At 47.3% G+C, this 24,958-nt stretch overlaps 3 protein-coding genes across 4 annotated transcripts; all 3 read right to left on the minus strand.

Moving 5' to 3' along the window:
- LOC8067664 (cinnamoyl-CoA reductase 1) lies at positions 287-2,297 on the minus strand. Its single transcript, XM_021450448.1, has 6 exons — positions 2,044-2,297; positions 1,730-1,899; positions 1,442-1,627; positions 1,105-1,246; positions 797-1,013; positions 287-690 (listed from the first exon to the last, which is right to left on the minus strand). The coding sequence occupies exons 1-6, from the start codon at positions 2,189-2,191 to the stop codon at positions 558-560; spliced, it is 996 nt and encodes a 331-aa protein (XP_021306123.1). The 5' UTR covers positions 2,192-2,297; the 3' UTR covers positions 287-557.
- LOC110430864 (cinnamoyl-CoA reductase 1-like) lies at positions 7,526-9,720 on the minus strand. 2 transcript variants are annotated; one of them, XM_021448995.1, is made up of 6 exons: positions 9,471-9,720; positions 9,184-9,356; positions 8,898-9,083; positions 8,246-8,408; positions 7,958-8,144; positions 7,526-7,825 (listed from the first exon to the last, which is right to left on the minus strand). In XM_021448995.1, the coding sequence occupies exons 1-6, from the start codon at positions 9,607-9,609 to the stop codon at positions 7,693-7,695; spliced, it is 981 nt and encodes a 326-aa protein (XP_021304670.1). In that variant the 5' UTR covers positions 9,610-9,720; the 3' UTR covers positions 7,526-7,692. The 2 variants fall into 2 exon arrangements, with proteins under 2 accessions (XP_021304670.1, XP_021304671.1); XM_021448996.1 differs by having other exon boundaries at positions 9,195-9,356; positions 9,471-9,619.
- Positions 18,192-21,728, minus strand: LOC8067666 (cinnamoyl-CoA reductase 1). The gene is made up of 6 exons (XM_021449903.1): positions 21,587-21,728; positions 21,290-21,459; positions 20,954-21,139; positions 19,391-19,553; positions 19,105-19,291; positions 18,192-18,457 (listed from the first exon to the last, which is right to left on the minus strand). The coding sequence occupies exons 1-6, from the start codon at positions 21,726-21,728 to the stop codon at positions 18,325-18,327; spliced, it is 981 nt and encodes a 326-aa protein (XP_021305578.1). The 3' UTR covers positions 18,192-18,324.

Genomic DNA, 24,958 nt, shown 5'->3' on the forward strand with positions numbered 1-24,958 from the left:
GAGGCGAGATGAGGCTGGAAAAGGAAGCAAACATGCCCTTAATAATTATTATGCCTTGCATTGCATCGTCTTGCATTGCATCGTCACTGGATGAGGATCTAATCTTGCCTAACCTTGCTCAGCCAGGCAATCCTAACCTTGCCCATTGAGTAGAGCCTATTTAGCTAGCTTACTTGAGCAAGAAAATACTGTCTTGCACAGAAACCAAGAGAGGACCCACAATAATGACAGAACACCCTGAGTAATCGACCCGTTTCCCAAGCAGAGTTTCGTGAAACCTCCCCTCTTTACTCTCAATGGCTCAATTACATTTGAAAGTGATTTGTATATTTTATTGTGACTTTTGTCAAAAAAAAGTATACTTTATTGTGACCATCCCTCATTAGTTGCCCGCGGGACCCACTATCAAGGAAAGGAAACAAAACTCATTACTATCTTCCGTTCCTGGCTGGGCAAGGCAAGGTAAGACTTGGCTAGGACCAAACGTGCACAATTTCCACGTCACTCCAATTTGTTATTACAGTTCAGTCCAATCTCCATGACGCCATCACTCATCATCAGTTGAGGATTCCAGCAGCCTTGTACGAGTCGATGGTGTCCCTCAGAGTTTCCTCCACCGCCCTGAACTTCCACCCCAGCGCCTGCAGCCTCTTGGAGCTCACTCCCTTCTCGTCTTCCCTCTGAACAAACCTGCAAATGGTCGTCGCCAATGCAAATAATCGTGAGTTGCTACAGAGCCATTTTCAGCTTGACGTGCATACTCATCTTGTGAGTTACTGAGCCATCAGGTTCTCACTCCCTGGGGTATTGCAGCTTCAGATCTGGGAACAGGCTGCTGACGAGGCCGACCGTTTCAGACACCTTCATGGCGTGCGCGCTACAGATGTATCGCCGCCGGCCAGACGCCTCCGGTGTCTCGTATGTCAGGACGAGAGCATCTGCGACGTCGCGCACGTCCACCATGTTCCTCCACTTCTTATAGGTGTTATCTCCTGCGTAGTAACCATGCATGTGTTCTACCGGCCTGGAATATATTATAGATGTAGATGTTCAGAAATATGCAGACAAAGCTAGATCTCGACGAACTGACCTTTCAGGTATGATGCATGCTGGTGGCGTTCACCGTCGGCTGCAGCAGCGGACCCAGAACCCACGGCGGACAGACGGTGACAACGTCCATCCCGGTCCTCTCGCTGTATGCCAGTGCCTCGCGTTCGGCCAGTGTCTTGGAAACGCAGTACCAGTTCTGATAGGCATGGTGACCAACTCTCAGATATAGTCAGAGAGGCGAGTCAAAGATTAAGAGACTCATGCTGTCATGCATCGCTCAACATAAGCAGGATATATAGCCCAGCGATTTGTCATATGGCTGCTAAAGATTATATGTTGTATAGAGTGCCATATACTTATAGGTGATGCAGCTAGCTAGCACGTGCTGCACCTTAGTGGCTCTGCAGTAGTCCTCGTCCGACCAGCAGTCTTCGTCGACGATGGCGCCATCGGGGACGCTGGGGTTCGCGAGCACCGCGGCGACCGACGACACCACCACGACGCGGCGGACGTTGGCCGCGTGGCTACCCTCGAGCACGTTCTGCGTGCCGGTCACCGCCGGAGCCAGGATGTCCACCTATGAGAAGTGGAGGAACATCGGGCCGGAGCAGATGAAAGAATTAATATGCGATTATTCTTAGCTTCTTTGGATATGAAGATTTGAAACGCTCGCTGTTACATCGGGGTTGGTGGGCTCGACGGCCGGGACGGGGCTGGCGACGTGGAAGACGCCGTCGCAGCCAGCAACGGCGGCGGCGACGCTGGCACGGTCCAGCAAATCGGCCTTGAATAGCCGCAGGCGCTCCGCCGCGCCGTCCAGCGCCATCAGGTGCGCGTTCTTGGGATCACCTGCGTCGCAAATTGTTTGATCTGATCCGATCAATCACTGCAGAAAATTGAGATCGACCGGCTGTCGGCTGAGGTCGCGCGGGGCGCCTCTGAATCGATCAAATCAAGGCGACAGGCCAGATCGGTAGAGAAGGAGTTGCTTACTCGGGTCGTCAACAGTGCCACGCACGAGGTAGTCGCCTCTGGATAGGAGGCGCTGCACGAGCCACGAGGCGACGAAGCCCCCGGCGCCCGTCACGCACACCGTCTTCATCGTCCTCGTCTTGCCGGCGTCGCCGCCGTCCATGTCCATGGCTGGCCTCGCGCTATATACCAGCAGTTCAGCGCGCGGTGGCTGCACCTGCCGTCATGTGTTGCCGCACGTGGCTTAAGAGCACTGACAAGTGTACCGTGGTTCCAGTTCAGAGCCTGACACTCCTGCGGCACCCGGCTGTGCATGTTGGCCTGTTGGGACGGCTATCTCCAATAATACGACCTAAATATGAGACGTAGTTTGGGTCACCCACAGTAAAAGGGTCATGGACCTAAAACGTTGCCTATTCCAACAACAGCCAACCTAAAAGAAGAACCCAAAAATGGTGTGGCCAGTTTTTCCTCTTCTTCCACCTGGTGCTGCCTGCTCCTCCCGAACAAGCACTCCCAGTCCAAGCTGCTCCTAGATCTTCTCAACGGCGGCGCTCCAAGCTCCTCACTATAGCCTGGAGAAGATCCCTTCCTCTGGAACGAGCCCTCCTGACGGCAGCCGCTCCTCCCGCTCTTCTGGCACGAGCTCTCGCTCCCTGCTCGCACAGCTCCTCTTCTCCGGTGAGTCTGTGCCGCAGCGGACTCCTCCCCCGATGACCTGACGATCAACTCCCCGGTAAGCCCCTGCGGATCTCGGTGAGTCCCTGCTCGTCTGCCCACGGCTCCCCGGGTGAGTCCCTTCTTATCCGCCGATAGCTCGTTCCCGCGCAACTGCTCATCCCTGCTCGAGAGCACGCGGCGGCCCCTTTGCGCGGAAGAGCTACAGTAGCGTTGAAAAGTCTCAGGGTGAATAACCTATTTAAAAATTCTACAAACTCACTAGAGCAAGAGGTTAGTAAATAACAAGCGAAGCTTTTTGCTCTAACTCTAAAGGGGTGTTTGCAAGCCACCTATCCAACAATTCTAGTTGCTACAATCACTATGCACATAAAAACTAAGTCTATAAGTTACACTAGTGAACTAAGCTACACAAGGCAAAGTAAGCAACTAAACTAATTACACTAGTTTTGCGGTAAGTAAAGATAGGATGAGATATTTATACCGCCTTGTAGGGGATGAACCAATCACCAATATAGACAATTAAGCATCAGGAGAATGTCAATCAAACACAATTGAGACACCAATTTTTCTCCCGAGGTTCACGTGCTTGCCGGCACGCTACGTCCCCGTTGTGTTGACCAACACTTGGTGGTTCGGTGGCTAAGAGGTATAGCACGAACCTCGTCCTCACTAGGACACCACAAGAACCTACCCACAAGTGAGGTAGCTCAATGACACGAGCAATCCACTAATGTTGCCTTTGGCTCTCTGCCGAGGTAGGCACAAACCCCTCACAATCGCCGGAGATGGCCACGAACAATCACCAACTCGTGCCAATCCTCCTCCGCTGCTCCAAACTGTCTAGGTGGCGGCAACCACTAAGAGTAATAAGAAAACCGCAGCCAAATCGATCCCCAAGTGCCACTAGATGCAATCACTCAAGCAAATGCACTTGGAATCACTCCCAATCTCACAAAGATGAATAATCTATGAAGGAGATGAGTGGGAGGTGTTTGCTTAGGCTCACAAGGAAGTCAAGTATGCTAGAATGCCAAGAGAGTGAGCCCCAAGCCGGCGAACAACTATTTATAAGCCCCTCAAGCAAATAGAGCCGTTGGCTCTTTTCACTGGACGAAACACGGGGTCACCGGACGCTCAATCCCTGCGTCCGGTGCTCCAGAAACAGCCATGTGTCACCTTTTGGAAACTTAGCGTCGAAGTCTAACGGTAACCTGCAAGGCACCGGACGCTGAGCAAGTTGCCACCGGACGCGTCCGGTGCACACCGGTCCTAAACTCAGGGAGGTCTGCAAAACGCGCAGGGCACCGGAAGCTGAGCACCGGACTCAAACCCAGGGAGGAAAACAAACGGACCTCACACCGGACACGTGCCACCGGATGCACAAGCCTGCGTCCGGTGCCTGGCGTCCGGTGCCTTTCCCTAGCTGGGCCAGGCACTGACTACACCGGACGCACAGACTCAGCGTCCGGTGCCTCAGTGGCTAAGAAACACTCCCGCGACTTCTCTAATTTTTCCACCGGCGCAATAGAAAATATACACTTCATTTTCTCAAAAAGCGCCGAATCCCACCGAGCTATTTTGCATTTGGGTTGTGCTATTGGATACAGTCTTAGAGTATCTCCAACGGAGTAGGCAAAGCACTACCTAAACGCAAAATCTGTCTTCTACCGTGTTTTGTGTTCTCAAATCACGCTCACGCAAACGCAACATGCATTCTGCATACAAGGCCAAGCAAAAGATAAATATGTGTCACCTCTGTGCACAACGTAAATCTCCGACGCTGGGTCCTCCTCCCTCTCGTTCCTCTTCTTCCACCCAAACTACAACAGTGGGAGCGCGCGGAGGTCCGGCGGCTGCGGACGACGACGTCGAGGCAGGACCGCGGCGTCGGCAAGATCCGCCCGCCGGTGGCTCGACGCTTGGTGGGGAGGGGACGGGCCAGCGCTCGATGGCGGAGCTCGGCGGGGAGGGACGGGCTGGTGCTCGGTGGTGGAGCTCGCCGGGGAGGGGGCATGCTAGCGCTTGGCGGGGAGGGGCGTGCCGGCACTCAGCGGCGAGGAGGCGTGCCGACGCTCAGCGGCGGAGCTCGGCAGGGAGGGGGTGGGCCGGAGCTCAGCGGGGAGGGGGGCGTGCCGGAGCTCGACAGCACAGCTCTGTTTTTGTCTTCGCTGTTGGAGTTCAGCAGTTTTGGTTGCTTTATTTCCGTGCGTGACTCAAATAGTGAAATAGATCCGATGTTTAGGTCTAGTCGAGTACGTTATCCACTCCAGATCCGGGCCTAGCGTCAAAACAAAATTTCTCTTACACAACCACGTCTCCCATGCTCAGTCCACTGTCGGCCCATGCTACTACGGCCCACATCAATCTTTGCTTCATATATTCTCACGTGCAAGCTGTCAAGATGCATGCCTACATGTATTGTAGCCTATTTTTCTTTAAAAAATCATAGCCTAATTTTTAAAACCCAAAACAAATCAGTTTTAGAAGAAGAAAAAGACTAAAGTAATATAAACTCAGTACATAGGATGGTCAATCTAGATTTCAAATCAAGAAGAGAGATTATATTTTAGAAAAAGAGTGTGGGTATGTGCTTTAATAAGGACTAGTCCATCCATCTATGCTCTCACATGTTCTAAATCTTAGAAGATATAATAAGCATTAGTTATTACTCCCTCTGTTCAAAAATTATAAGTCATTCTAATCTTTTAGGTACATAGCTTTTGCTTATGTCTATTTATATTTAGGAAAAGAGTGTGAGTGTGTGCTCCAGTCACCTTTTTAATGTGCTCCAAGCCACGACGCTGGCCTAAACGCCGGTTGGGAGGCCACGCCCCCACCCACACCGGGCAGAGAGGCCGTTGTGCCCCCACCCGCGTCACACAGAGCGACCATGACACCCTCGCATGCGCTGAATAGGGAGGCCGCCATGCCCCCACCCACGCTGGGTAGAGCCCCCAGAGATGGGACAAGCACCAATGGAGGTCCGCCGTGGCCTGTGGGAATGGAGCAAGAAAGGGGTGGGCGAGGTTGAGGAGGACCGAATCTACCTCCTCTGGCCAATCACCACCGGCAGAGGATGGTCGTCGACGGCCAGGATGTGGGTGGCGCGGCTCCCTGGCTGTGCGTGTGCTCTCTCTCACGGGGGAGGGGAACGAGTGCCAGAGACGAAAACAAACAATGAACCGGTACGCTTGAGTTTATGTAATGGATGACAGTGATGGGTAACACTTTTTCTAGAGTACCTCTTGAGATGCTTCATGAAAAACGTGGTGTTGACCTAAAACTCTACCTTTTTCTTAGAGTAGAATTTCTAGAGCCAGACTTGTTTAGCTGGATAATTTTAAAGTGGAGCTATAAAGGTTGGAACAGAGCAGTCCAAACAAACCCTTAGTTGGAGGCTCCAGTGAGACCTATAGTTAGAATTTGTAAGATTTATCTTTCCTTTCTCTAGCACGATATATAAATATTTAAAACCTAAACATATTATTGCGTCACTTTATGTGACATCATGAAAATATATTTAAGTTTGAACTTTTAGTTGTTGCAATTTTTTATTTGCTTATTGTATCTTCTCTTCAATTTCATTTTTATTTTTGAAAAGGTTGAGGTCCGAGGCTACCCTTTTAGTTATTAAAATGGTGTAAACAGTTGTTTCCGCTTGCATCACAATGCTCAATATTTTGAATTTGTTATATCACAACATTATAGTTGTATTATTTTATAAATATAGTATGTTTAAAATTAAATTAGTTATATTAATTAACACGAGAATGTTTCAATCAAAATATACAAACTTACTTTTTAAAAATAACTTCAAATATTTATTATCATAGAGTATTAATATGCCTTTATGTGTTTGCTATGTGTTTTGTTAAGGGAATATTTTCACACGCTTGATAAATTATTAAAATAAATATTTATCCTACTATACAAATATAAATTGGTCTACGAGGTGGAACATATAATTATGCTTACTTTTAACAATTGTAGAAGTTTGTAATTAAGAAATGTTTAGAGCTTACATTATAGAATAAATTATTTTTTCATAATAGATGGTATTAGTATTCACATGTAGATTGAAGTATATTTTTGTTTCTACATTATAGTGTCCGGGATGAATAAATTAGATACAAATTAAATATTTTACTTCACATTAAATTTCATAATGGTAGAGAAGGGTAATTTATAAAACAAATATTAGGGGGTTATTTTAAATTATATTTCAAAGTGGAAGAGGTGGGTGATTTGGATAACAGTTATTTAGAATTATCATTTAGATAAGGGTAATTGTGGGTTATTTAGAAGCAAATCTAGATGAGTATTTTAAATTAACTTTCATAGCAGAGTTGGGTAAATTATAAAATTTAGGGGTTATTGTAAATTATCTTTCATAACAATATGATTGATAATTTTTATAAAGTACAATGGATCTAATGGTTATTATTGATGGTTATTAGAGTCTATAAAATTCAAGGCTAAATTTTTCTAATCATCGTTAGAACTTTTAGGATTTATTTTTGCTTTGTAGTGCATCTAATGAAAATTAACATGAAGGCTTCATTGAAACCTCTAATTAGTGATAGTAAGACAAGATGACATGTATTTTTGTGTTTGTGAGTGTCGTGTTTCATGTCTTTTAGCTCAGAGCCACCATTTCTTATGCTCCAAAAGTAAGATACTCCCTCCTTTCAAATTGGTTTTACTATGTATCTAAACTAGACAATCTAAGTGCATAGCAAAAAGTATGTATCTAGCAAAGACAAAACATCGTATGATTTGGAATAGAGGGAATATTAAATTTAGAAATTAAAACACCGTAAAGTAACTATGGCGCCATAATATACGACAAAACTTTTTCCCTTTTGTTTGTTTATTTATTACATTATATACCCGTCTGAGTTCTCAAGTCAAGGAAGTTGGGATGTTGCACAAGACAAGAACTTTGATTTTCAAAATGCGAAAGTTATACGGAACAGGGCAACTGTTTGTTCAATCCAGGACACCTGCCGCCGTGAAGGATTCAACGCTGTCCCTGAGGGTCTCCTCGAACGTCCTGAATTTCCAGCCCAGCGCCTCCAGCTTCTTGGAGCTGAACAAAGGTTCATCGCTCACTTGCACGAGCCTGCCATGCATTTTCCTTACTATCAGAATCCGACCTATGTACTAGCAGCTTGCGATTTCTATCGTCATTATAGCTTGATTACGAGTACAAGCCTATAATAAGATAATAACCTTGCTGTATGTTTGTGCTTACTTGGTGGCATGATTGTAGGCAGGGTACCAGTTCTTCAGCAGCGCTATGACATCAGACACCTGCCTTGCATTTGCATCGCAGATGTAGCGTCCAGACGCCTCCGGAGTCTCGTACACCAGGAGCAGAGCATTGGCGACGTCGCGAACATCCACGAAGTTCCTCAGCTTCAGTTTCACCTCATGATCTCCTGCAGAAGAGCGGATGTGCTCAAAGCGGCTAATATTTCAGTTGAGAGTTTCAGACCTGGAGAGCACACTGATGGAGCTGCTTATTAATATTCAGTCCTACCTTTCAAGCAATCGACTATGATGGAGCTGCTTGCGTTCACTGTCGACTGCCGCAAGGGCCCGATCACCAGGGATGGGCAGACTGACACCACATCTAGTCCCGTTCTCTTGGCGTAATCAAATGCCTCCGTCTCTGCTAGTGTCTTGGAGAGACAATACCAGTTCTGGCAGAGGAACGAACGACAGGAGACAAATGTGTTTTTTTTTTGTCATATAATTGGGTACGAACTATGCAAAGCTAAAGCTAATACGACTTGACAGCATCGCTATCCACTAGTACTGTTGCAGACAGCAATGGCCAATTTGGCCATATGGCTGTTTGGACTTTGGCCAGAAGGAGAGGATTAATGATCAACATAAATCTAATTGGCTGTTTACAATCGATCCTAAGTAGTACTACTCTATGGGCCTGTTTTGGTTCCTCTTGCTAACTTTAGCTAAAATTATTTCAGCTACTCTTGGGTAACTAATGCAACTAAACTATTTTAGCTTCTTTTAGTCAATGTGTTTGGAACTTTAGCTGTGACTAAAGTTTAGCTAGCTAAAAAATTTAGTTGGTGGAACCAAACAGGGCCTTAATACGAGCGAAACACCTGGTGCAAATCATCGAATTTCCTCGAGTTGAGGAGAGGAGGGGAAGCTTTTGCTGTCACCTGATTGGTTCTGCAGAATTCGACATCAGACCAACAAGCTTCGTCCATGACCTCGTCCTGGGGCCAGCCAGGGTTCACCATCACGGCGGCCACCGACGACACCACGACGACCCTCTTGACCTTGGCCTCGGAGCTCGCCTTGAGGACGTTCATGGTGCCCGTCACGGCCGGAGCCAGCAGCTCTACCTGCAGCAACAAAGATTGAACAGACGCATGAGGAAGCAGCCGAGGGAAGAAACAGGGCAGCAGCCGGAAGGGCGATCTGAGCTGAGCTGAGCTGTGGTGCCTCGGGGTCACCGATTGGGTAGGTGCTGGGGACTGGGGACGCGACGTGGAAGACGCCGTCGCAGCCGGCGACGGCCGCCGCCACGCTGCCGTAGTCCAGCAAGTCGGCCCTGAACAGGCGCAGCCGGGCCGCGGCGCCGTCCATCGCCGCCAGGTGCGCGTTCTTGGCGTCGCCTGCTCGGTGCTCGCCACGCACAGCACAGGACGATCAGCCAAATGTTCGCACGAGCACGAACAAGGCAGCTCACCAGGAGCAAGAAGACAAGCAGTGAGTGATCGATTTCGTACCCGGATCACGGACGGTGCCATGGACCACGTACCGGCCGCCGGCGAGGAGGCGCTCGACGAGCCACGAGGCCACGAAGCCTCCCGCGCCGGTCACGCACACCGCCGTCCCCGGCCTCGTCCTCCCTGCTGCGACTTCCATTGGTACCGATCACGACGACCTACGGGCTGTTATTAAATTTACGGCTGGCCGATTGGGAGATACTCCTATTAACCTCGTGCAAATTGTGGATGTTGACAATTTGGCGCTAGGTGACGTCCTGATTCCTGAACTACCAGGATATGTATATATCACACTGGTTGGGCAGAGAACTCGATGGGATCCTATGTGCATACAGTACTTTGTGAGCCATGATGCACACGGTGATAGAGTTTGGGTCTATTTGGTACAGCTCAATTGCACAAGTGAAGTGGTTTTTTAGTTTGGTTATATAAAGCAACTTGATCAGTGAAGCTAAAAATGTTTTAAATATCTGATAAATCAGCTTCTTAGGAAAGATAGTAGAGAGAACCGAAAAAAGCTAGTATTTTCAGTTTCACGTAGCTTCACCTGAGAAAATGTGCATGTGCCAGAAGCTGCAAATAACTTAGAAGCTATTTCATGAGAGCCTGTTTGGTAAAAGAAGCTAAAAGTAGCTTTGTGAAGTTGGGATAAACCATACCAAACAGGTCCACTTTACAAAGTCTACAGCCAACCTGTCGCCCGCATTGGATGGAAGCACAAGACGCCTAAAATCAAATGCTTGTGTTTGGGTTGTGCCAGCAAAATTATAGATGTACAACGGACCGGGCCGGCACGGCATGGGGCGGGCCACGGGCCGACCGGGCCGGGCCACCACTGTGCTGCGGGCCGAGGGTGCGGCCCATGGTCCGGTCCGTGGGCCATTTTCCCGGGCCGTGCCGCCCGTTTAGCCCGGTACCTCGGGCCGGCCCACAGCCCGACAAGCATATCATGTCTCAATTTACCAGTTTTTATTAACAAAGGTCAATTTTTTTTCACAAATCACAGCATATGAAAGAAGCAGCCATCGGGCCGCTTTCTCCACCGGGCCGCCACCGGGCCGCCTTCTCCACCGGGCTGGACCAGTCCCATGCCGCAGGTTGATGCGACGGCCCATGGCCCGGTCCGGCAACGGGCCGTGCCGCCCGTGGCCCGCAAGCACCGGACCGGGCCGTGCCACGGACCGGGCCAAATTTAACGGGCCAAATGTACATCTTTAAACAAAATCCAAGGCCAGGTTTTAAAATTCTACAACAGGCAATATCTATTTCGGTATTATCTACTCTGATATGGACAAAGGAAAACATATTAAAATATAAGAGAGGCATTATTGATCTGATGTGTTTTCATACTTAGTTATAGTTTTGACCTAAAAGTTTAGAGCTCGTACCATGGCACAGCACCGTGTGCGCTAGGCAGCTCCAGTACGAGCTCAACCAAACATGCACACATTGATTTTAGGCGTCTTGTGCTTCCATCCAATACATGGGCAGTGCCCGACAGTAGTGTGTGTGCGCATGGTTGTAACGTGATACCTTCTCAAACTCATGGCTCCATATTAATATAGCTAGGAAGAACCCTTAGTGTGCCGCTTACATCTTATACAATAAGTTAATCTGCACCATCTCTATCTCATCTAGCTTACAACACAAGAATACAACAACCTAGAGAATATCCTATGGGCCACAATTAACTGCCATGAGAAGCAAATCATCATCTACCTAACACACTGGAATTTCCAGTACCAACAGCTAGATATTCCAGCACCCCCGTCAATCCCAACTCATCTGATAAGTTAAGATTGTTTGTGAACATCACCATCTGTTTCTCGGGAAGTGTTTTAGTAGAGCCATTTGCAATCTGATAAGTGGTACTAATTGAACTGATATCCAGGCGCTTTGTTGCAACTTGCTCACGCACAAAATGAAAGTCAATTTTTGTATGCTTAGTGCAAGCATAAAACATAGAGTTAGCTGAAAGGTACTTGGCGCCAATATTGTTACACCATAGACATGCTGCCTAAGGATGTGAGATATCTAATTCATCAAGTAGTTTCTGTATCCACAATACCTCAATAGTAGCATTGGCCAAAGACTTATACTCAGCTTTTGTACTCGATCTGAAAACCATTGCTTGTTTCCTAGCGCACCACGACACAAGGTTATAGCCAAGGAAAACAACAAAGCCACCTATATATAGAACGTTTGTTATCCAGACAGCCAGCCCAGTCTACATCTAAAAACATTCACAAGCATGGAGTTAGATCTTCTAATCCTGAGATCAAGGCCGATGAAGGACAAACCTGGCCTTGTCGAAGTCAAGTATTGGAGTGCTCCCACAATACTCCTATACCTGGTAGAATCTTTTTTCCCCAATTGAGTTCCACTAGTAGCTGACAACTTTTCTATAGTACTAAGTGGTGAAAGCCCTAGTTTGGTTTTGGATAATTGATGAAACCCTAGTACTAACCTCTATACTAAGTGTGTGTAGACTTAATGAGGTTGGTACATGCCAAGTGATGGAGCAAGAGATGATCATGGTGATGATGGTGATGACCACAAGATGATCAAGTGCTCAACTTGGAAAAGAAGAAAGAGAAAAACAAAACCCTATGGAGATCAAGGCAAAGGTATTGCTTAGGGTTTTGGTTTTGGTGATCAAGACACCATAGAGGGTGTGATCACATTTAGGATAGTTAGCCGTACTATAAAGAGGGGAATTCTTTGGCTAAGCGGTTATCAAGTGCCACTAGGTGTCATTGTTCATGTGCATGCATTTAGAACCTAGTGAGCTAACTTAACTCCTTCAAAGAAAATGATTGTGAAAATGCTAACACACTTTGTGGTGTTAGCACACTTCGAGAAAATGAAGTGCATATTTTCTATTGCGCCGGTGGGAAAATTGGAGAAGTCGCGGGAGTGTTTCTCGCTGAGGAACACTCACCGGACGCTGGCTCAGAGGCACCGGACGCTGTGTCTGAGCGTCCGGTGTGCAGACAGTGCCTGGCCCAGTTAGGGTAAGGCACCAGACAATAGGCACCAGACGCTAGGTTGAGCGTCCGGGGGTGCGCGTCCGGTGTGCGGGCGTTTTGCGACCCTCTCTGCGCATGGGTCCGGTGAGCACCGGACGCTAAGGGTGCGTCCGGTGGCTTGCGTCCGGTGACCCTGCGAGTTTGCGGAGCTCTCTGCGCATGAGTCCGGTGTGCACCGGACGCGTCCGGTGCCAACCTGCTCAGCGTCCGGTGCACTGCAGGTGACCGTTAGACTCTGACACGAGCGTTTCAAAAGACGACGCGTGGCTGACGTACACTGGTGTTGAGCGTCCGGTGCCCCTTTAAGAGTGTCCGGTGACCCCGTATTTCGCCCAGTGAAAGAGCCAACGACTCTATTTGTTTGAGGGGTTATAAATACGTGTTTGGCCGGCTTGGGGCTCACTCTCTTGGCATTCTTGACTACTAGACATCCTTGTGAGCCTAAGCAAACACCTCTCACTCATCTCCTTCATAGATTAAACATCTTTGTGAGATTGGGAGTGATTCCAAGTGCATTTGCTTGAGTGATTGCATCTAGTGGCACTTGGGGATCGATTTGGCTGCGGTTTTCTTGTTACTCTTGGTGGTTGCCGCCACCTAGACGGCTTGGAGCAGCGGAGGAGCTTTGGCACGAGTTGGTGACTGTTCGTGGCCATCTCCCGGTGATTGTGAGGGGTCTTGTGCCTTCCCCGGCGGAGAGCCGAAAGGTAACTCTAGTGGATTGCTCGTGTCATTGAGTTACCTCACTTGTGGGTAGGTTCTTGTGGTGTCCTAGTGAGGACGAGGTTCGTGCTACACCTCTTAGCCACCGAACCACCAAGTGTTGGTCGACACAACGGGGACGTAGCGTGCCGGCAAGCACGTGAACCTCGGGAGAAAAATCTTGTGTCCCATTGTATTTGTTGATTGGATTTCTCCCGGTGATTGGACTTCATAATATTGTGATTGGTTCATCCCCTCTACTCGGTGGTATAAAGTTAAAACACTCTCTCTTACTTTCTTGCAAACTAGAGTAGCTTACTTCTTGTTTAGAAACTTTAGGTAGCTATCTAGTGTAAGTAGAGACTTAGCTCTTGTGTGCATAGTGATCATAGCAACTAGAATTGTTGGGTAGGTGGCTTGCAAACACCCCTTTAGAGCTAGAGCAAAAAGCTTCGCTTTGTTATTTACTAACCTCTTGCTCTAGTGTTTTTGTAGAATTCTTAAATAGGCTATTCACCCCCCTCTAGCCATATTAGGACCTTTCAAGTGGTGTCTTCACAAGTTTACAAAGTTGCATATTGACTCTCATAAGTCTACCAGGCATACCTTTCTTGTGTCAACAACAATTCACCTTTCTTTGTACGAACTTGAATTCGTAGAAAGTCATGCAACTCCCCTAGATCTTCGATAGCAAATTCTTATTTTAGATCATGGAGTAGAGCATCAATTGCTTCCTGTGAAGAGCCAGCCACAATAATATTATCAACATAAACAAGCATGAATATAGCATGATTTCCCTTTTGATAGAAGAAGAGAGAAGTGTCAGCCTTGGAAGGAACAAAAGCCGAGACTAAAGCTTATGGCATAGACATGAGTACCAAGCTCGGGGAGCTTGTTTCAGACCATATAGAGGGCTTTAACAAGTTTGCACATATAGTGTCGCTTGGTTTTGTCCTCATATCCTAGAGGTTGCCTCATATACACTTCTTCAAGAAAACCATGCAAGAAAGCACTTTGCACATCAAATTGCCTTTAGCACCAGTTTCTTGACACAACAAGTGAAAGCACTAGTTGAATTGTAGCTGACTTAACAACTAGACTAAAAGTGTCTTCATAATCTATGTGATATCGTTACTTAAACCCCTTAGCCACTAGTCGTGCCTTATACCTATCAATCTTCCCATCTAACCTTCTCTTAATCTTAAAGACCCACTTGCAATCTATTACATTCTTCCCTTTTAGTGGTGGTACAAGATACCAAGTTTTATTTTCGTGTAAAGCATCAAACTCAAGGTCCATCGCATGCTTCCAGTTCTTATCAGCTAATGCACTTTGCAAATTAGAAGGACCTTCAAAAGTGGTAGCTAGCTAACTATAGTGAATTATACCATCACTGTACACTTTGGGTTTTTGAATACCTTGTTGCAAGCGAGTAGTAGGTCGTTGTTGGGGTGAAAACACAATAGGTAGAACAAAACTAGGATGCATAGACGGTCCCGGCTCATTCAGTGTGGAGATGTAGAAGATTTGTCCACCTGAGAACCCGGTGCACCATGCGTAGAAGATCCATGCACCGATGTTGAGGAGGATTCACTAGCACCCTATCCCCCTATCTTTAGAACCCAGTGGCAAGGACTTAGGCTAGGGGCATATATGGAGAGGTAAAGCAGGGTGTTGACAGAGGAGTCGTGGGTGCAGACGTGGTTAGCTGCTGATCTGAGAGTCATGGGTGCAGACACGGTTGGCGGCTGATCCAATGAAGATCTAGGCAACAGTGAAATAGAAGTTGCAGGAGGATCAACATCGAAGTCAGCATCTATCCTTGCCAAAAAAGGAAAGTGTTGTGGGTGCATAAAATGACCCCCATTGGAGTTGGATCATTAGAAGCCAAATTTTCTCTAGAACCTGCATGCTCATCCAAATGGTTAGTGCGTAGGAATCATTATCAAATGGATTAGAAGAATCGTCATCCCTAGAACTAGGATTGAGCAGGGTAAATAGAAGGAGGAGAATTTTAGATCTAGGACGTGCATCAACATTATTAGGATGAAGTTGAGCAAAGGGATGGACATCCTCATAAAAACTACATCACGATATATGTAGACACGGCCCTCACCGACATCCAGACACTTGAAACCTTTGCACATGTTGCTACATCCTGAAAGCACGCATTGCTTGTAATGAAATTGGAGCTTGTGAGTAGGGATGAAAACAGATCAGATACGGACGGATATCATCGATATCATATTTGTTTTCATATTTCTGGTCAAATTCGGATTCAAATATGAATAATGTCAATCATGTCAGATAAGATACGATTGGATGTCGACATCATAAATATACGATTTAAGTATTCGGATACGGATACGGTGTCGGATATTGAATATTCGGACTCAGATATAGACAAATCTGAACCCCTTTAAACGAATTCAGTCTCGAATACGGTCGAAAAATATCCGTACCATTTTCATCCCTACTTGTGAGAATTATTGTAGGGCTTTAGATTAGGCCAACATGCATGGCCAAAGGTTTGGAGAGAATAGTAGTCTAGTTTTTATGAAGGAGGCACTCTAAAGGTGTTTGGCCATTGATGACTTTGCCGGGGAGTTAGTTTATGAGATAAGTAGTAGTGATGAACAACTCATCCCAAAACTTAAGAGGCATAGAGGCATAAGCAAGAAGCGATAAGCCTACTTCAACAATATGGCAGTGTTTGCACTTGGCCGATCGAGCCATTATGTTGATGCACATAAGGGCACAAAACATGATGAGAGATGCCAATGCATTGGAAAAACGCGTTCAACTTTTGATACTCTCATCCCCAATCATTTTGGAATTGATGATTTTTCTATCAAATTGACGTTCTACCATATTTTGGAACTCATGAAACTTTTGGAAAACATCAGACTTATGGTGCAACAAATAAACCCATGTGAATCTGCTAAAGTCATCAATGAAGCTCACATAATAACTATTCTTGCCTAAAGAAGTAGGTGCTAGAACCCATACATTAGAAAAAAACAAGTTCTAGAGGACTAGATGAAACACTTGTAGATCTGGGATAGGTCCAGGTGGTGACTCTTGCCTTTTTGACAAGCATCATATACAATCTCTTTATTCAACTCATAAATAAAAGGAATATGGTTCATGTGAAGAACTTGTTGGACTATTGCAAATGAAGGCTAACTGAGATGGCTATGCCACCTAGACGATGGAGACTTGATGGCGCCATACATCACTTTATTTGAGGAAGACCTAGACTTCAATGGATAGAGGTTGCCTTCACAGTTCCCTATAAGGAGCATTTTCTTCATTGCATGGTCCTTAATCACAAAATAATCAGGATGATATTCAATAAAAGCATGATTATCGGATGTAAGACTACGAACAAAGGCAAGATTTTTTGCTAGCTTTGAGAATGTAAAGGACATTTTTTAGAACAAGGTTATGTTTTGGGGTAGGAACAAAACTTTGACCAATTTAACTGATTCTCATACCTACGCTGTTGGTGGTGTGCACCTGATCGGTGCCATGGTACATGTCCCTCGTAGTGAGATTTTTTAGTTCACCGGTGATGTGGTCAGTAGCACTTATGTCGGTGTACCAGTTGGTGTCTATGTTGTAGGAGGTCATAGCAATCAATGTAGATCATGGCTCTGGTGGTCCAGTGAAGGAAGCATCAAAACTCTTGTAGCAGTGTTGGTAGCACGGTATGGCCCTATTTGCCAAGAGCTATCAAGTGGGGCGATTGACGTTGGAGTTCTGCTCAGGAAGGCCACCACTGCCGCTATTGCCGCGACCATGGCTGCGGCCACCTCTACGACCACCGTCACGATTGAAGCCCCCACGACCACCATGTGTGGCCACATTAGCTGAGGAACCAGAGCCACCATGTAGCAGATGCATCTTCTGCTCCCAACTCACCAGTTGGGGTGTAAAGCCCGGGGACGGTGATTCCACACGTGCTGCCATGGCGGAGACAACATGATTGGAATCCATGTCAAGTCCGGCGAGGATGTAGGATGCAATTTCTTCATCTTCCACCTTCTTGTTGGTGGCCAACATATCATATGTACAAGAGATTTCATCTTGCCGAAGAACTTTGCGATGGAAGATGATCCCTTTTGTGTAGTGGCCAAGGCCATACACGTATTGATCACACGGCCACGAGATTGGGACGTCGTCATATCCTAGATCTCGGCGGCAGTGGTGCACCTGGACACTTGCACCATGATGTCTGTGGACACAGAGGAGAGTAGATAGTTCAAGATCTGGTAGTCCTTGGCAACCCACGCATCATAGTCAGGGTTGGGGGACGAGCTCGGTCAGCTGACTTGGGAACCTCCTTCGGCGGCACCACCGTGTCGACGTTGAGGAAGTGCATGACTTGCGCTTTCCAGAGAGGAAAGTTGTTCTTGGCTAGTCTCTTGGTGACTGGGCACTCGATCAATGAGAGCGATGCAGTAGGTGCAGAGGAGGATGCCATCGAGAAGTTTGTGGACCAACCTAGCTCTGATTACCATGTGCGAATGGTTGCTATGTAATGTCTTCTGAGGCTCACTGCTCCATATTAAAATAGCTAGGAAGAGCACCTAGTGTGGTGCTTACATCTAATAAGTTAATCTACCTCATCTCTATCCCTTCTAGCTTACAACACAAGAATACAACAGCCTAGAGAATATCCTACGGAGCCGCAACTAACTACCGTGAGAAGCAAAGCATCATATATGTAACACACTAGAATTTCCAGTACCAACAGCCAAATATTCCAACAGGGTGTGGGTACTTTTTCTCAATATTTTAATCAATTTTTACCGTTGGTTCTAAGTTGGCGATGATGAAGATGATCACCGTCAAAACACAGTCAGCGGTGATGATGAGTCTATAGTAGTGCATGACCCCCTCGATTCATGATATTCAAATTAAAGACCAACAATAACATAATACCTTCATGTAAATTTCATATACTTATTAATGTTATTGCCAAATGCCGCCTATTACATGAACAAACTTTGATCCATTTTGATGATTACATTACTCATCCCAATTGTCGATCAAGACGATGATGTACTGCATGAGGAAACGACTTTGATTTCCAAATGCAACAGGGAAGTAGTGTTTCCTCAATCCAAGACACCTGCCGCTTTGAAGGATTCAACGCTGTCCCTGAGGGTCTCCTCGAACGGCCTGAATTTCCAGCCAAGCGCCTGCAACTTCTTGGAACTGAATGGGGGCTCGTGGTTCACTTGGACGAACCTGCCATTGGTTGGGGAACAAAATATATGCAGTACATCAGATTGCAGTGACCATGCCATTTCAAAATTCACCATGCCCCAAAACAAATCAGAAGTTCAATGGAACAGCATGAGCAAACAGAGCATAAGGTACAGAGGACCACTGTCACTATTATGTTTCCTAAAAAAAAACACACGTACTGTCACTATTATGACATTCTAAGAGCCCTTCTCCATGAGAGGCCACATAATAATATCCTTATTATATGCCCGTTTTTACAATTTGTAGTTTGATATAAGACTCCATGCTCTTAGGATTAATATATTCACAACGCACAACACAAAATTTATAGCATAATGGGCGACGCCTTTGCAAGCAGTAAATAACACTAGTATGGCATTCTAAGTACACTTGGATACTAATAATAATCAAAAGTACCACAATTACCTTGACGTCATGTGCAACATTTACTAGTTTTTAGCACATATATTTGGATACTAATAATCAGAACTAAACAAAACTGAGTTTAGACATATTTATATATGGGTGAGTGTGCGTGCGTGTTGTAGACGTCTACGTTGTACTATGTAATTCTAAAAAAAATATATCTAGTATGATCGGAGTTCAGAAGAAGTAACATGATTGCTGATAATCAAGAACAAGCTTACTTGGTGGCATATTGATAAGTCGGGTACCAGCTCTTAAGTAGCTTTATGACATCAGATACCAGCCTTGCGTGCGAATTGCAGATATACCTCCCAGATGCCTCTGGGGTCTCATACACTAGGAGAAGAGCATCAGCGACATCGCGAACATCCACAAAGTGTCTGAGTTTCATTTTCACCAAGCGATCTCCTGTACAAGATAACACAAACCACATCAGGTCTCAAAGCCAACAAGATGTGCTACAAATTGGGTAAGAATTCATCAGAGGAAAGAAAATAATAGTAAGACCTTTGAGGAAATCAACAACGACCGCACTGCTCGCGTTCAGTGTGGGTTGCAGCAAGGGCCCGATTACCAGGGATGGGCAGACTGAAACCACATCGACCCCAGTTCTCTTGGCGTATTCAAATGCCTCCATCTCTGCCAGTGTCTTGGAAAGGCAATACCAGTTCTGGAAGAGTGAAATTGGGAGAGAACAAAAATTAGAATGTGGGTCAAAAATCACATGTTTTGCAGGTATTAAAAGGAAAAGGTTAAGAACCCTTCCAATCAGAATCATACGCATTCTTGTTGTCTGAAGGACCTATAATGCAGCTGGCCCGTTGGAGTAGTTGGTTAGGCACAATTAATGCAAGTGAATATTTGTCTCTGATTCTCTAGCTGAAGTCACACATTACAGTAGAATAGTTTAATAGCAGTAGCAGCAGCACTAGGTTTAACTAACAAAATCGATCTAGCTAGCATCAAATTAAGCACAAGCAACATCCCTATCATTGTCACTTGTTGACAGTCGACATCAATGAGTATATGCACTTTTCCCTACAAAGGTTTTAACCAAAATCGATCTAGCTAAGCAGCATCCCTATCACTCTGTCACTCAATAGTCGACATCCAGTGATTATATGTACTTTTCTGTACGAAGGTTTCTTTTTGCGAACACATAGGAAAACTATGTGTCATTATGTCAAAGAAGATAAATAGCTTTGGTTACGACTTACTATATAGACGCAACAAAAAGAAATTGAGTTAATAAAACATGCGTGTGTGTGCCACGCGTAAGGGTTTGTTTGATAGAGAGGGATTAAGGGCCTGTTTTCGGACCGCACTTTGCCACACCACACCACACAAACGGCTGCTACAAAAGTAAGTCTATTCGATTCACAAGTTAGTTGTGATGTGCCACAAGATTTTCTACTCATTTACGTATCAATTCTCGCCACAACTGCGGCGTCTATTTTCTTTGGAACGTCTGCGGTGGCGCTACTACCAACGTGGCATGTGTTTGGTGGTAGAGATGGCAATGGGTCCTGATCGTCTATTCCTCGTGGAGCGTATTCTCCTATTTGGAGACAGGGATGAGACCAATTTATTCCGTACATGAATTGAAACGGAAAAAATCCAGTCCTTGTCGGATTCATGGAGACAGGTCCCCTATTCCCGTGTTTCCCATGTACCCGCCCAACGAACTCAGTCTTAGTTGGTGGAGAACCAAACCAAGGATCAGGGATTCGACCGAGACAGTCCAAATTTTGGCAAATTTCGTCCATTTTGATCAGGTCCAAAACGGATTTTATGCTTCAAATCTCGAAATCTCACGAATAGAGTCCGAAATTGAACCAAATTTTTCCCAAAATTCGTCCATTTCGGTTGGGACCAAATTTTTTTCCCAAATGAAGAATCCCAGAACCTTGAACCAAACATGCCCTAAGTTCGATCAGCTCATATATGTTGGTCATCCAAGTGCTACGATCAATCCAACTATACATATAGATGAAACATGGATAACACATTATTAATATCAAATTTCCCAGAGGGCACGCATGCAAAAGGGTTCAAGTTGGTTTTTGTGACCTCAGTGGTTCTGCAGTGGCCGACGTCAGACCAGCAACCTTCGTCCATGACCTTGCACTCGTCCCACTCAGGCTTTATCATCACAGCCGAGAGAGACGACACCACGACGACCCTCTTGACCTCGGCCTCGGAGCACGCCCTGAGGACGTTCATGGTGCCCGTCACGGCAGGAGCCACAAGCTCGACCTGCAGCAGCAGCAGCAACAACAACATATGGAGACGTGAGTACGGTGACTGTCTGTCTGTCTCTGATGGAGATCGCACGAATGGAAAAGGGCACGCATTTGTCGATCGACGCAGAGGGGAGAGAAAGCTAGGGCGCGCGAGTGGTGGTGCCTCGGGGTCAGTGAGGGCATAGTCGGGGACAGGGCAGGCGACGTGGAAGACGCCGTCGCAGCCTGCGACGGCCGCCGCCACGCTGCCGGAGTCGAGCAGGTCGGCCTTGAACAGGCGCAGCCGCTCCGCGGCGCCGTCCAGCGCCAGCAGGTGCGCGTTCTTGGCGTCGCCTGCACACACGAATCGATAGATCGTCATCTACACTCTCGCTCAGCCTCTCTACTAGCTCCTCACGAGAAGAATAAGAAGAAGAACTCAGGACGGTGCCGTGCCGCAGTGTGTCTATCAACAAGTTACCGGGATCGCGGACGGTGCCGTGGACCATGTATCGGCCAGCGGCGAGGAGGCGCTCGACGAGCCACGAGGCCACGAACCCGCCCGCGCCGGTCACGCACACCGTCTCCATCGTCGTCGTTCTTCCCCCGCCTGCTGCCTCCATTAATTTTGCTACGGTAGGAGTAGGACCTTTGCTTGTGTAGATATATCAGGCAAATTTACCTTTCCTTAGTAGTATTATCTATTTATATTTATATATATCTTAAAGATATACCATATACTACCAATGACGATAGATATTGAGCTAGGAATGCGCTGGAGCTACTTTAGGAATTAATTCCACGACAAAAATCAGATGTTTTATTTTCTTTAGTTATTAATTATATTATATTTTAATACGATGATATACAGTACAGAACATTGCTTGGAGATACTGTGCTAGTGCCATCTTGTACAGTTGTATATTTTTTTAGATCACGACTTCACGTGTTTTTCATTAAGAAGAAGAGCCGAAAGAAACGGCAGGTAACCGATACAAAGAGTTCGCAAGTAATCCAAGGATTACCATTGAAACCCAGAACACAAACAAAAGCAAGAAACATGAGGGGGATCCTCTCATCCTCCACCTAATAACAACCCCAACAGCCCCCAACAGCTAAGCCAAAAACAAGAAGAAAACCCAACACCTAGGTAGCCAGCAGTGTTCGGAGCCGCAAATAAGGGGCAACTGACGGTCATGCATCCGTCCCCACCTCTGCAACCTCAACGACCAACCCAGCCGGAGACACGTCCTCAGTGGCAAAGCGAACCAACCGACGGCCAAGCATCCGTCTCCACCTCAGCAACCTCGACGACCAACCCAGCCGGAGACGCGTCGTCAGTGGCAAAGCAACCAACCGACGGCCAAGCATCCATTCCCACCTCAGCAACCTCAACGACCCACCTGCCGGAGATGCATCCTTGGTGGCAAAGCAACGCACCTCAGCGGCAAAGCATCCGCCGGAAACACCTCGGTGGCAAAGCATCCACCGGAAAGAGCACAACTGCAGCTACAACAAACACTAGCCAGCAAACCTAAGAGGAGAGCAGCAAGAGGCATGAAAAGGCTCGGCACGACGCCCGAGGGGCCGCGCGGGCAGCAGGCCACGCGTAAAAGAACTTCAGCGACAACGCCTTCAAGAAGAGAAGCGACGCAGGAAGCGCCGCCATTGCCGGCCCATACGGGCAAGGCTTTCACCTAGAAGTTCGACGCCGGTCGGAAAGGAGGCGCAGCGACAGATGCCTCCAAGAAGGGGAACGGCGCTAGAAGCGTCGTCATCGTCGGCCGAAGACCAGGCTTTCGCCAAGCGCCCCCTTCCGAGTGCAGAGAGCCGGTGAACGGGCGAGGCAACGCCACCCACACCACCATGGCATCGATGACGCACCGCCAACATGGCTACCCACACCACCACGGTGCGGGGCAGCACACGTTGCGGCCTCTGCAGCGCCCTAGCCCTCACAAGGCCACCGGGGCGGGACGCTGGAGTCGAGCGAGCTCAGCCCCGGCCCGACCATCTCTGGAGGTCCTGTTCTTGCTGCCGCGCCGCCTCGAGCCTTGAGGACGGCGAGGAGGAAGGGGAACGCAAGGCTCTCCTCTGCTCCGGGCCGTCGTCCTCGAAGTCGCTCCCGGAGCCGTCGTCTGGCTCCTCCCAGAAGACGTCGCCGTCGGAAGAGGCGCACAGCATCCGTAGGGGGCCGCCGGCCGGCCCGGGGGAGGAGCACCGCCGAGCCAGGCATGCCAGCGCCGGGGTGGGGGCGGCGAACTCGGCGCTGGACCAAGCACGCCGGAGCAGGTGGTCCAAATCGTCGACACGCCCAAGCTTACCTGGATGCCCGCCGTGAAGGCCGCACGCAGCAGCTCGACGGTAGCGGCGGCGGCAATAGCAGCGGGTCTAGCTGTGATACGAGATTACATACGCGCATTAATTTTGTGATACCGTAATGCGTGTCTGTGATATCACTTTTTACATAGTGCCATGTAGGACAGCAGTAGGTTGTCGAACATAGTCTAAGAGCAGGGCGTGTCCACCTGGGCACCGCATCCTCGTCATGCATGCTAATGAAGTTGGCAGTTGTGATGCCTTCTTGATCTCCAACGCCGGCCATCAAGGTTGATTAATTCATCGAAGTGCTGCTGCACGGTGGCGACGACGGCGCCGTGTGCAACTACGTGCACTGTGGAGACGACGGCATGCAACTGCTTGCAAGCAGCGGCGGCGTGTGCGGAACTGCATGCACGGCAGCGGCAGCATGCAACTGCCTATACACAGCAGGTTACTTTGCAGCGTGATGATGGCACGCACTATCTATTAGAGAAGTTTAGATCACAAAATAACGACGGCGTGCAACTGCTGCACATGTTACTCTGCAGCGTGCAACTGCTGACGGTGATGACGGCACGATCTATTAGAAAAATTTAGATTAGATCCTATATATGTGTAGGAGCCAGAGCCTTGGAAGAGCCAGCCGACCTTGAATGTGTCTACGAGCTACCGAGGGAGCCAAGGGAACGCTGCTCGTCAGATTAGAAGCGCCGCCACGCGTCGTGCATCCGGGAGGGGGCTCATCCACCACGGAATAAGCCCAGAGTCCACACAATTTTTTTCCCATGCAGAAAGTATATACGACAAAAGGGGAACCTGTTGCTGTGCGCGGCCTGTTTTTTTGCGCATGTCCCTGAGCACGCCAGATTACACGAGAAAGCATTATACAGTAGTATTGAGGGGGAATTCATCAGTACATCCTTGCTGATATTGTTTGCTGGCATGCATCCATCCAAGAAAATAAAGTGCGAGCCAGGATAGTTCAGAACCATCCCTTTGCTGGCTATATTGTTAGAGACATTTTCCTTTTTGTACGTACTTGTTGTACAGCTCATTGGATACATTACTTCCTAACATAGATTTCCTTAGTTGTTGCATTAGCAAATAAAGCAACCTCTTATATCGGCCTCGTGTACATGGTGGGTTTACCTATTGCGGAGGCTCCCTTTGCCAGAGCTCTAGAAAACATTTGGAGTGTGAAGGATTCCTAGCTCTAGAAATATATGTGGTTCGAGAGCCGTTGGCACACCGAAGTTGTTTAGTTGAGCTCTTTTTTATTAATTATTATTATAGTCAGAATTAGAGTCTCAAGGTTTTTAGTTTTATAGCAAATTAATAAACTCACCATTCAAATGGTCGATTGGGGTTATATATAGCCCCCACACACTCAAACTAGATGTTGTGGCTAAACTACAGTTCCTATAGTGGCACCGGAATTTTTTATAACCCCGTCAGAGAAATCCGCCATGTGTACTAGATGTTGGACTAGTCGTTGTCGACTGTTACTGAGCTATTTCTCCAAGGCCCCTTT

Source organism: Sorghum bicolor, chromosome 10 (genome assembly GCF_000003195.3).
Source record: "Sorghum bicolor cultivar BTx623 chromosome 10, Sorghum_bicolor_NCBIv3, whole genome shotgun sequence".
NCBI classification, from domain to species: domain Eukaryota; kingdom Viridiplantae; phylum Streptophyta; class Magnoliopsida; order Poales; family Poaceae; genus Sorghum; species Sorghum bicolor.

What these genes read in the sequence shown, in the direction of transcription:
- LOC8067664 (XM_021450448.1), bottom strand. Translation starts at nt 2,191, where the DNA reads ATGGACATGGACGGCGGCGACGCCGGCAAGACGAGGACGATGAAGACG. An exon ending in ACTACTGCAGAGCCACTAAG is followed by an intron (nt 1,247 to 1,441) that starts GTGCAGCACGTG and finishes CATGCCTATCAG; the next exon opens with AACTGGTACTGCGTTTCCAA. An exon ending in AAGCTGCAATACCCCAGGGA is followed by an intron (nt 691 to 796) that starts GTGAGAACCTGA and finishes GACCATTTGCAG; the next exon opens with GTTTGTTCAGAGGGAAGACG.
- LOC110430864 (XM_021448995.1), bottom strand. Translation starts at nt 9,609, where the DNA reads ATGGAAGTCGCAGCAGGGAGGACGAGGCCGGGGACGGCGGTGTGCGTG. An exon ending in TGGCACCGTCCGTGATCCGG is followed by an intron (nt 9,357 to 9,470) that starts GTACGAAATCGA and finishes AGCACCGAGCAG; the next exon opens with GCGACGCCAAGAACGCGCAC. An exon ending in AATTCTGCAGAACCAATCAG is followed by an intron (nt 8,409 to 8,897) that starts GTGACAGCAAAA and finishes TTCCTCTGCCAG; the next exon opens with AACTGGTATTGTCTCTCCAA.
- LOC8067666 (XM_021449903.1), bottom strand. Translation starts at nt 21,728, where the DNA reads ATGGAGGCAGCAGGCGGGGGAAGAACGACGACGATGGAGACGGTGTGC. An exon ending in ATGCCCTCACTGACCCCGAG is followed by an intron (nt 21,140 to 21,289) that starts GCACCACCACTC and finishes CTGCTGCTGCAG; the next exon opens with GTCGAGCTTGTGGCTCCTGC. An exon ending in CGTTGTTGATTTCCTCAAAG is followed by an intron (nt 19,292 to 19,390) that starts GTCTTACTATTA and finishes TATCTTGTACAG; the next exon opens with GAGATCGCTTGGTGAAAATG.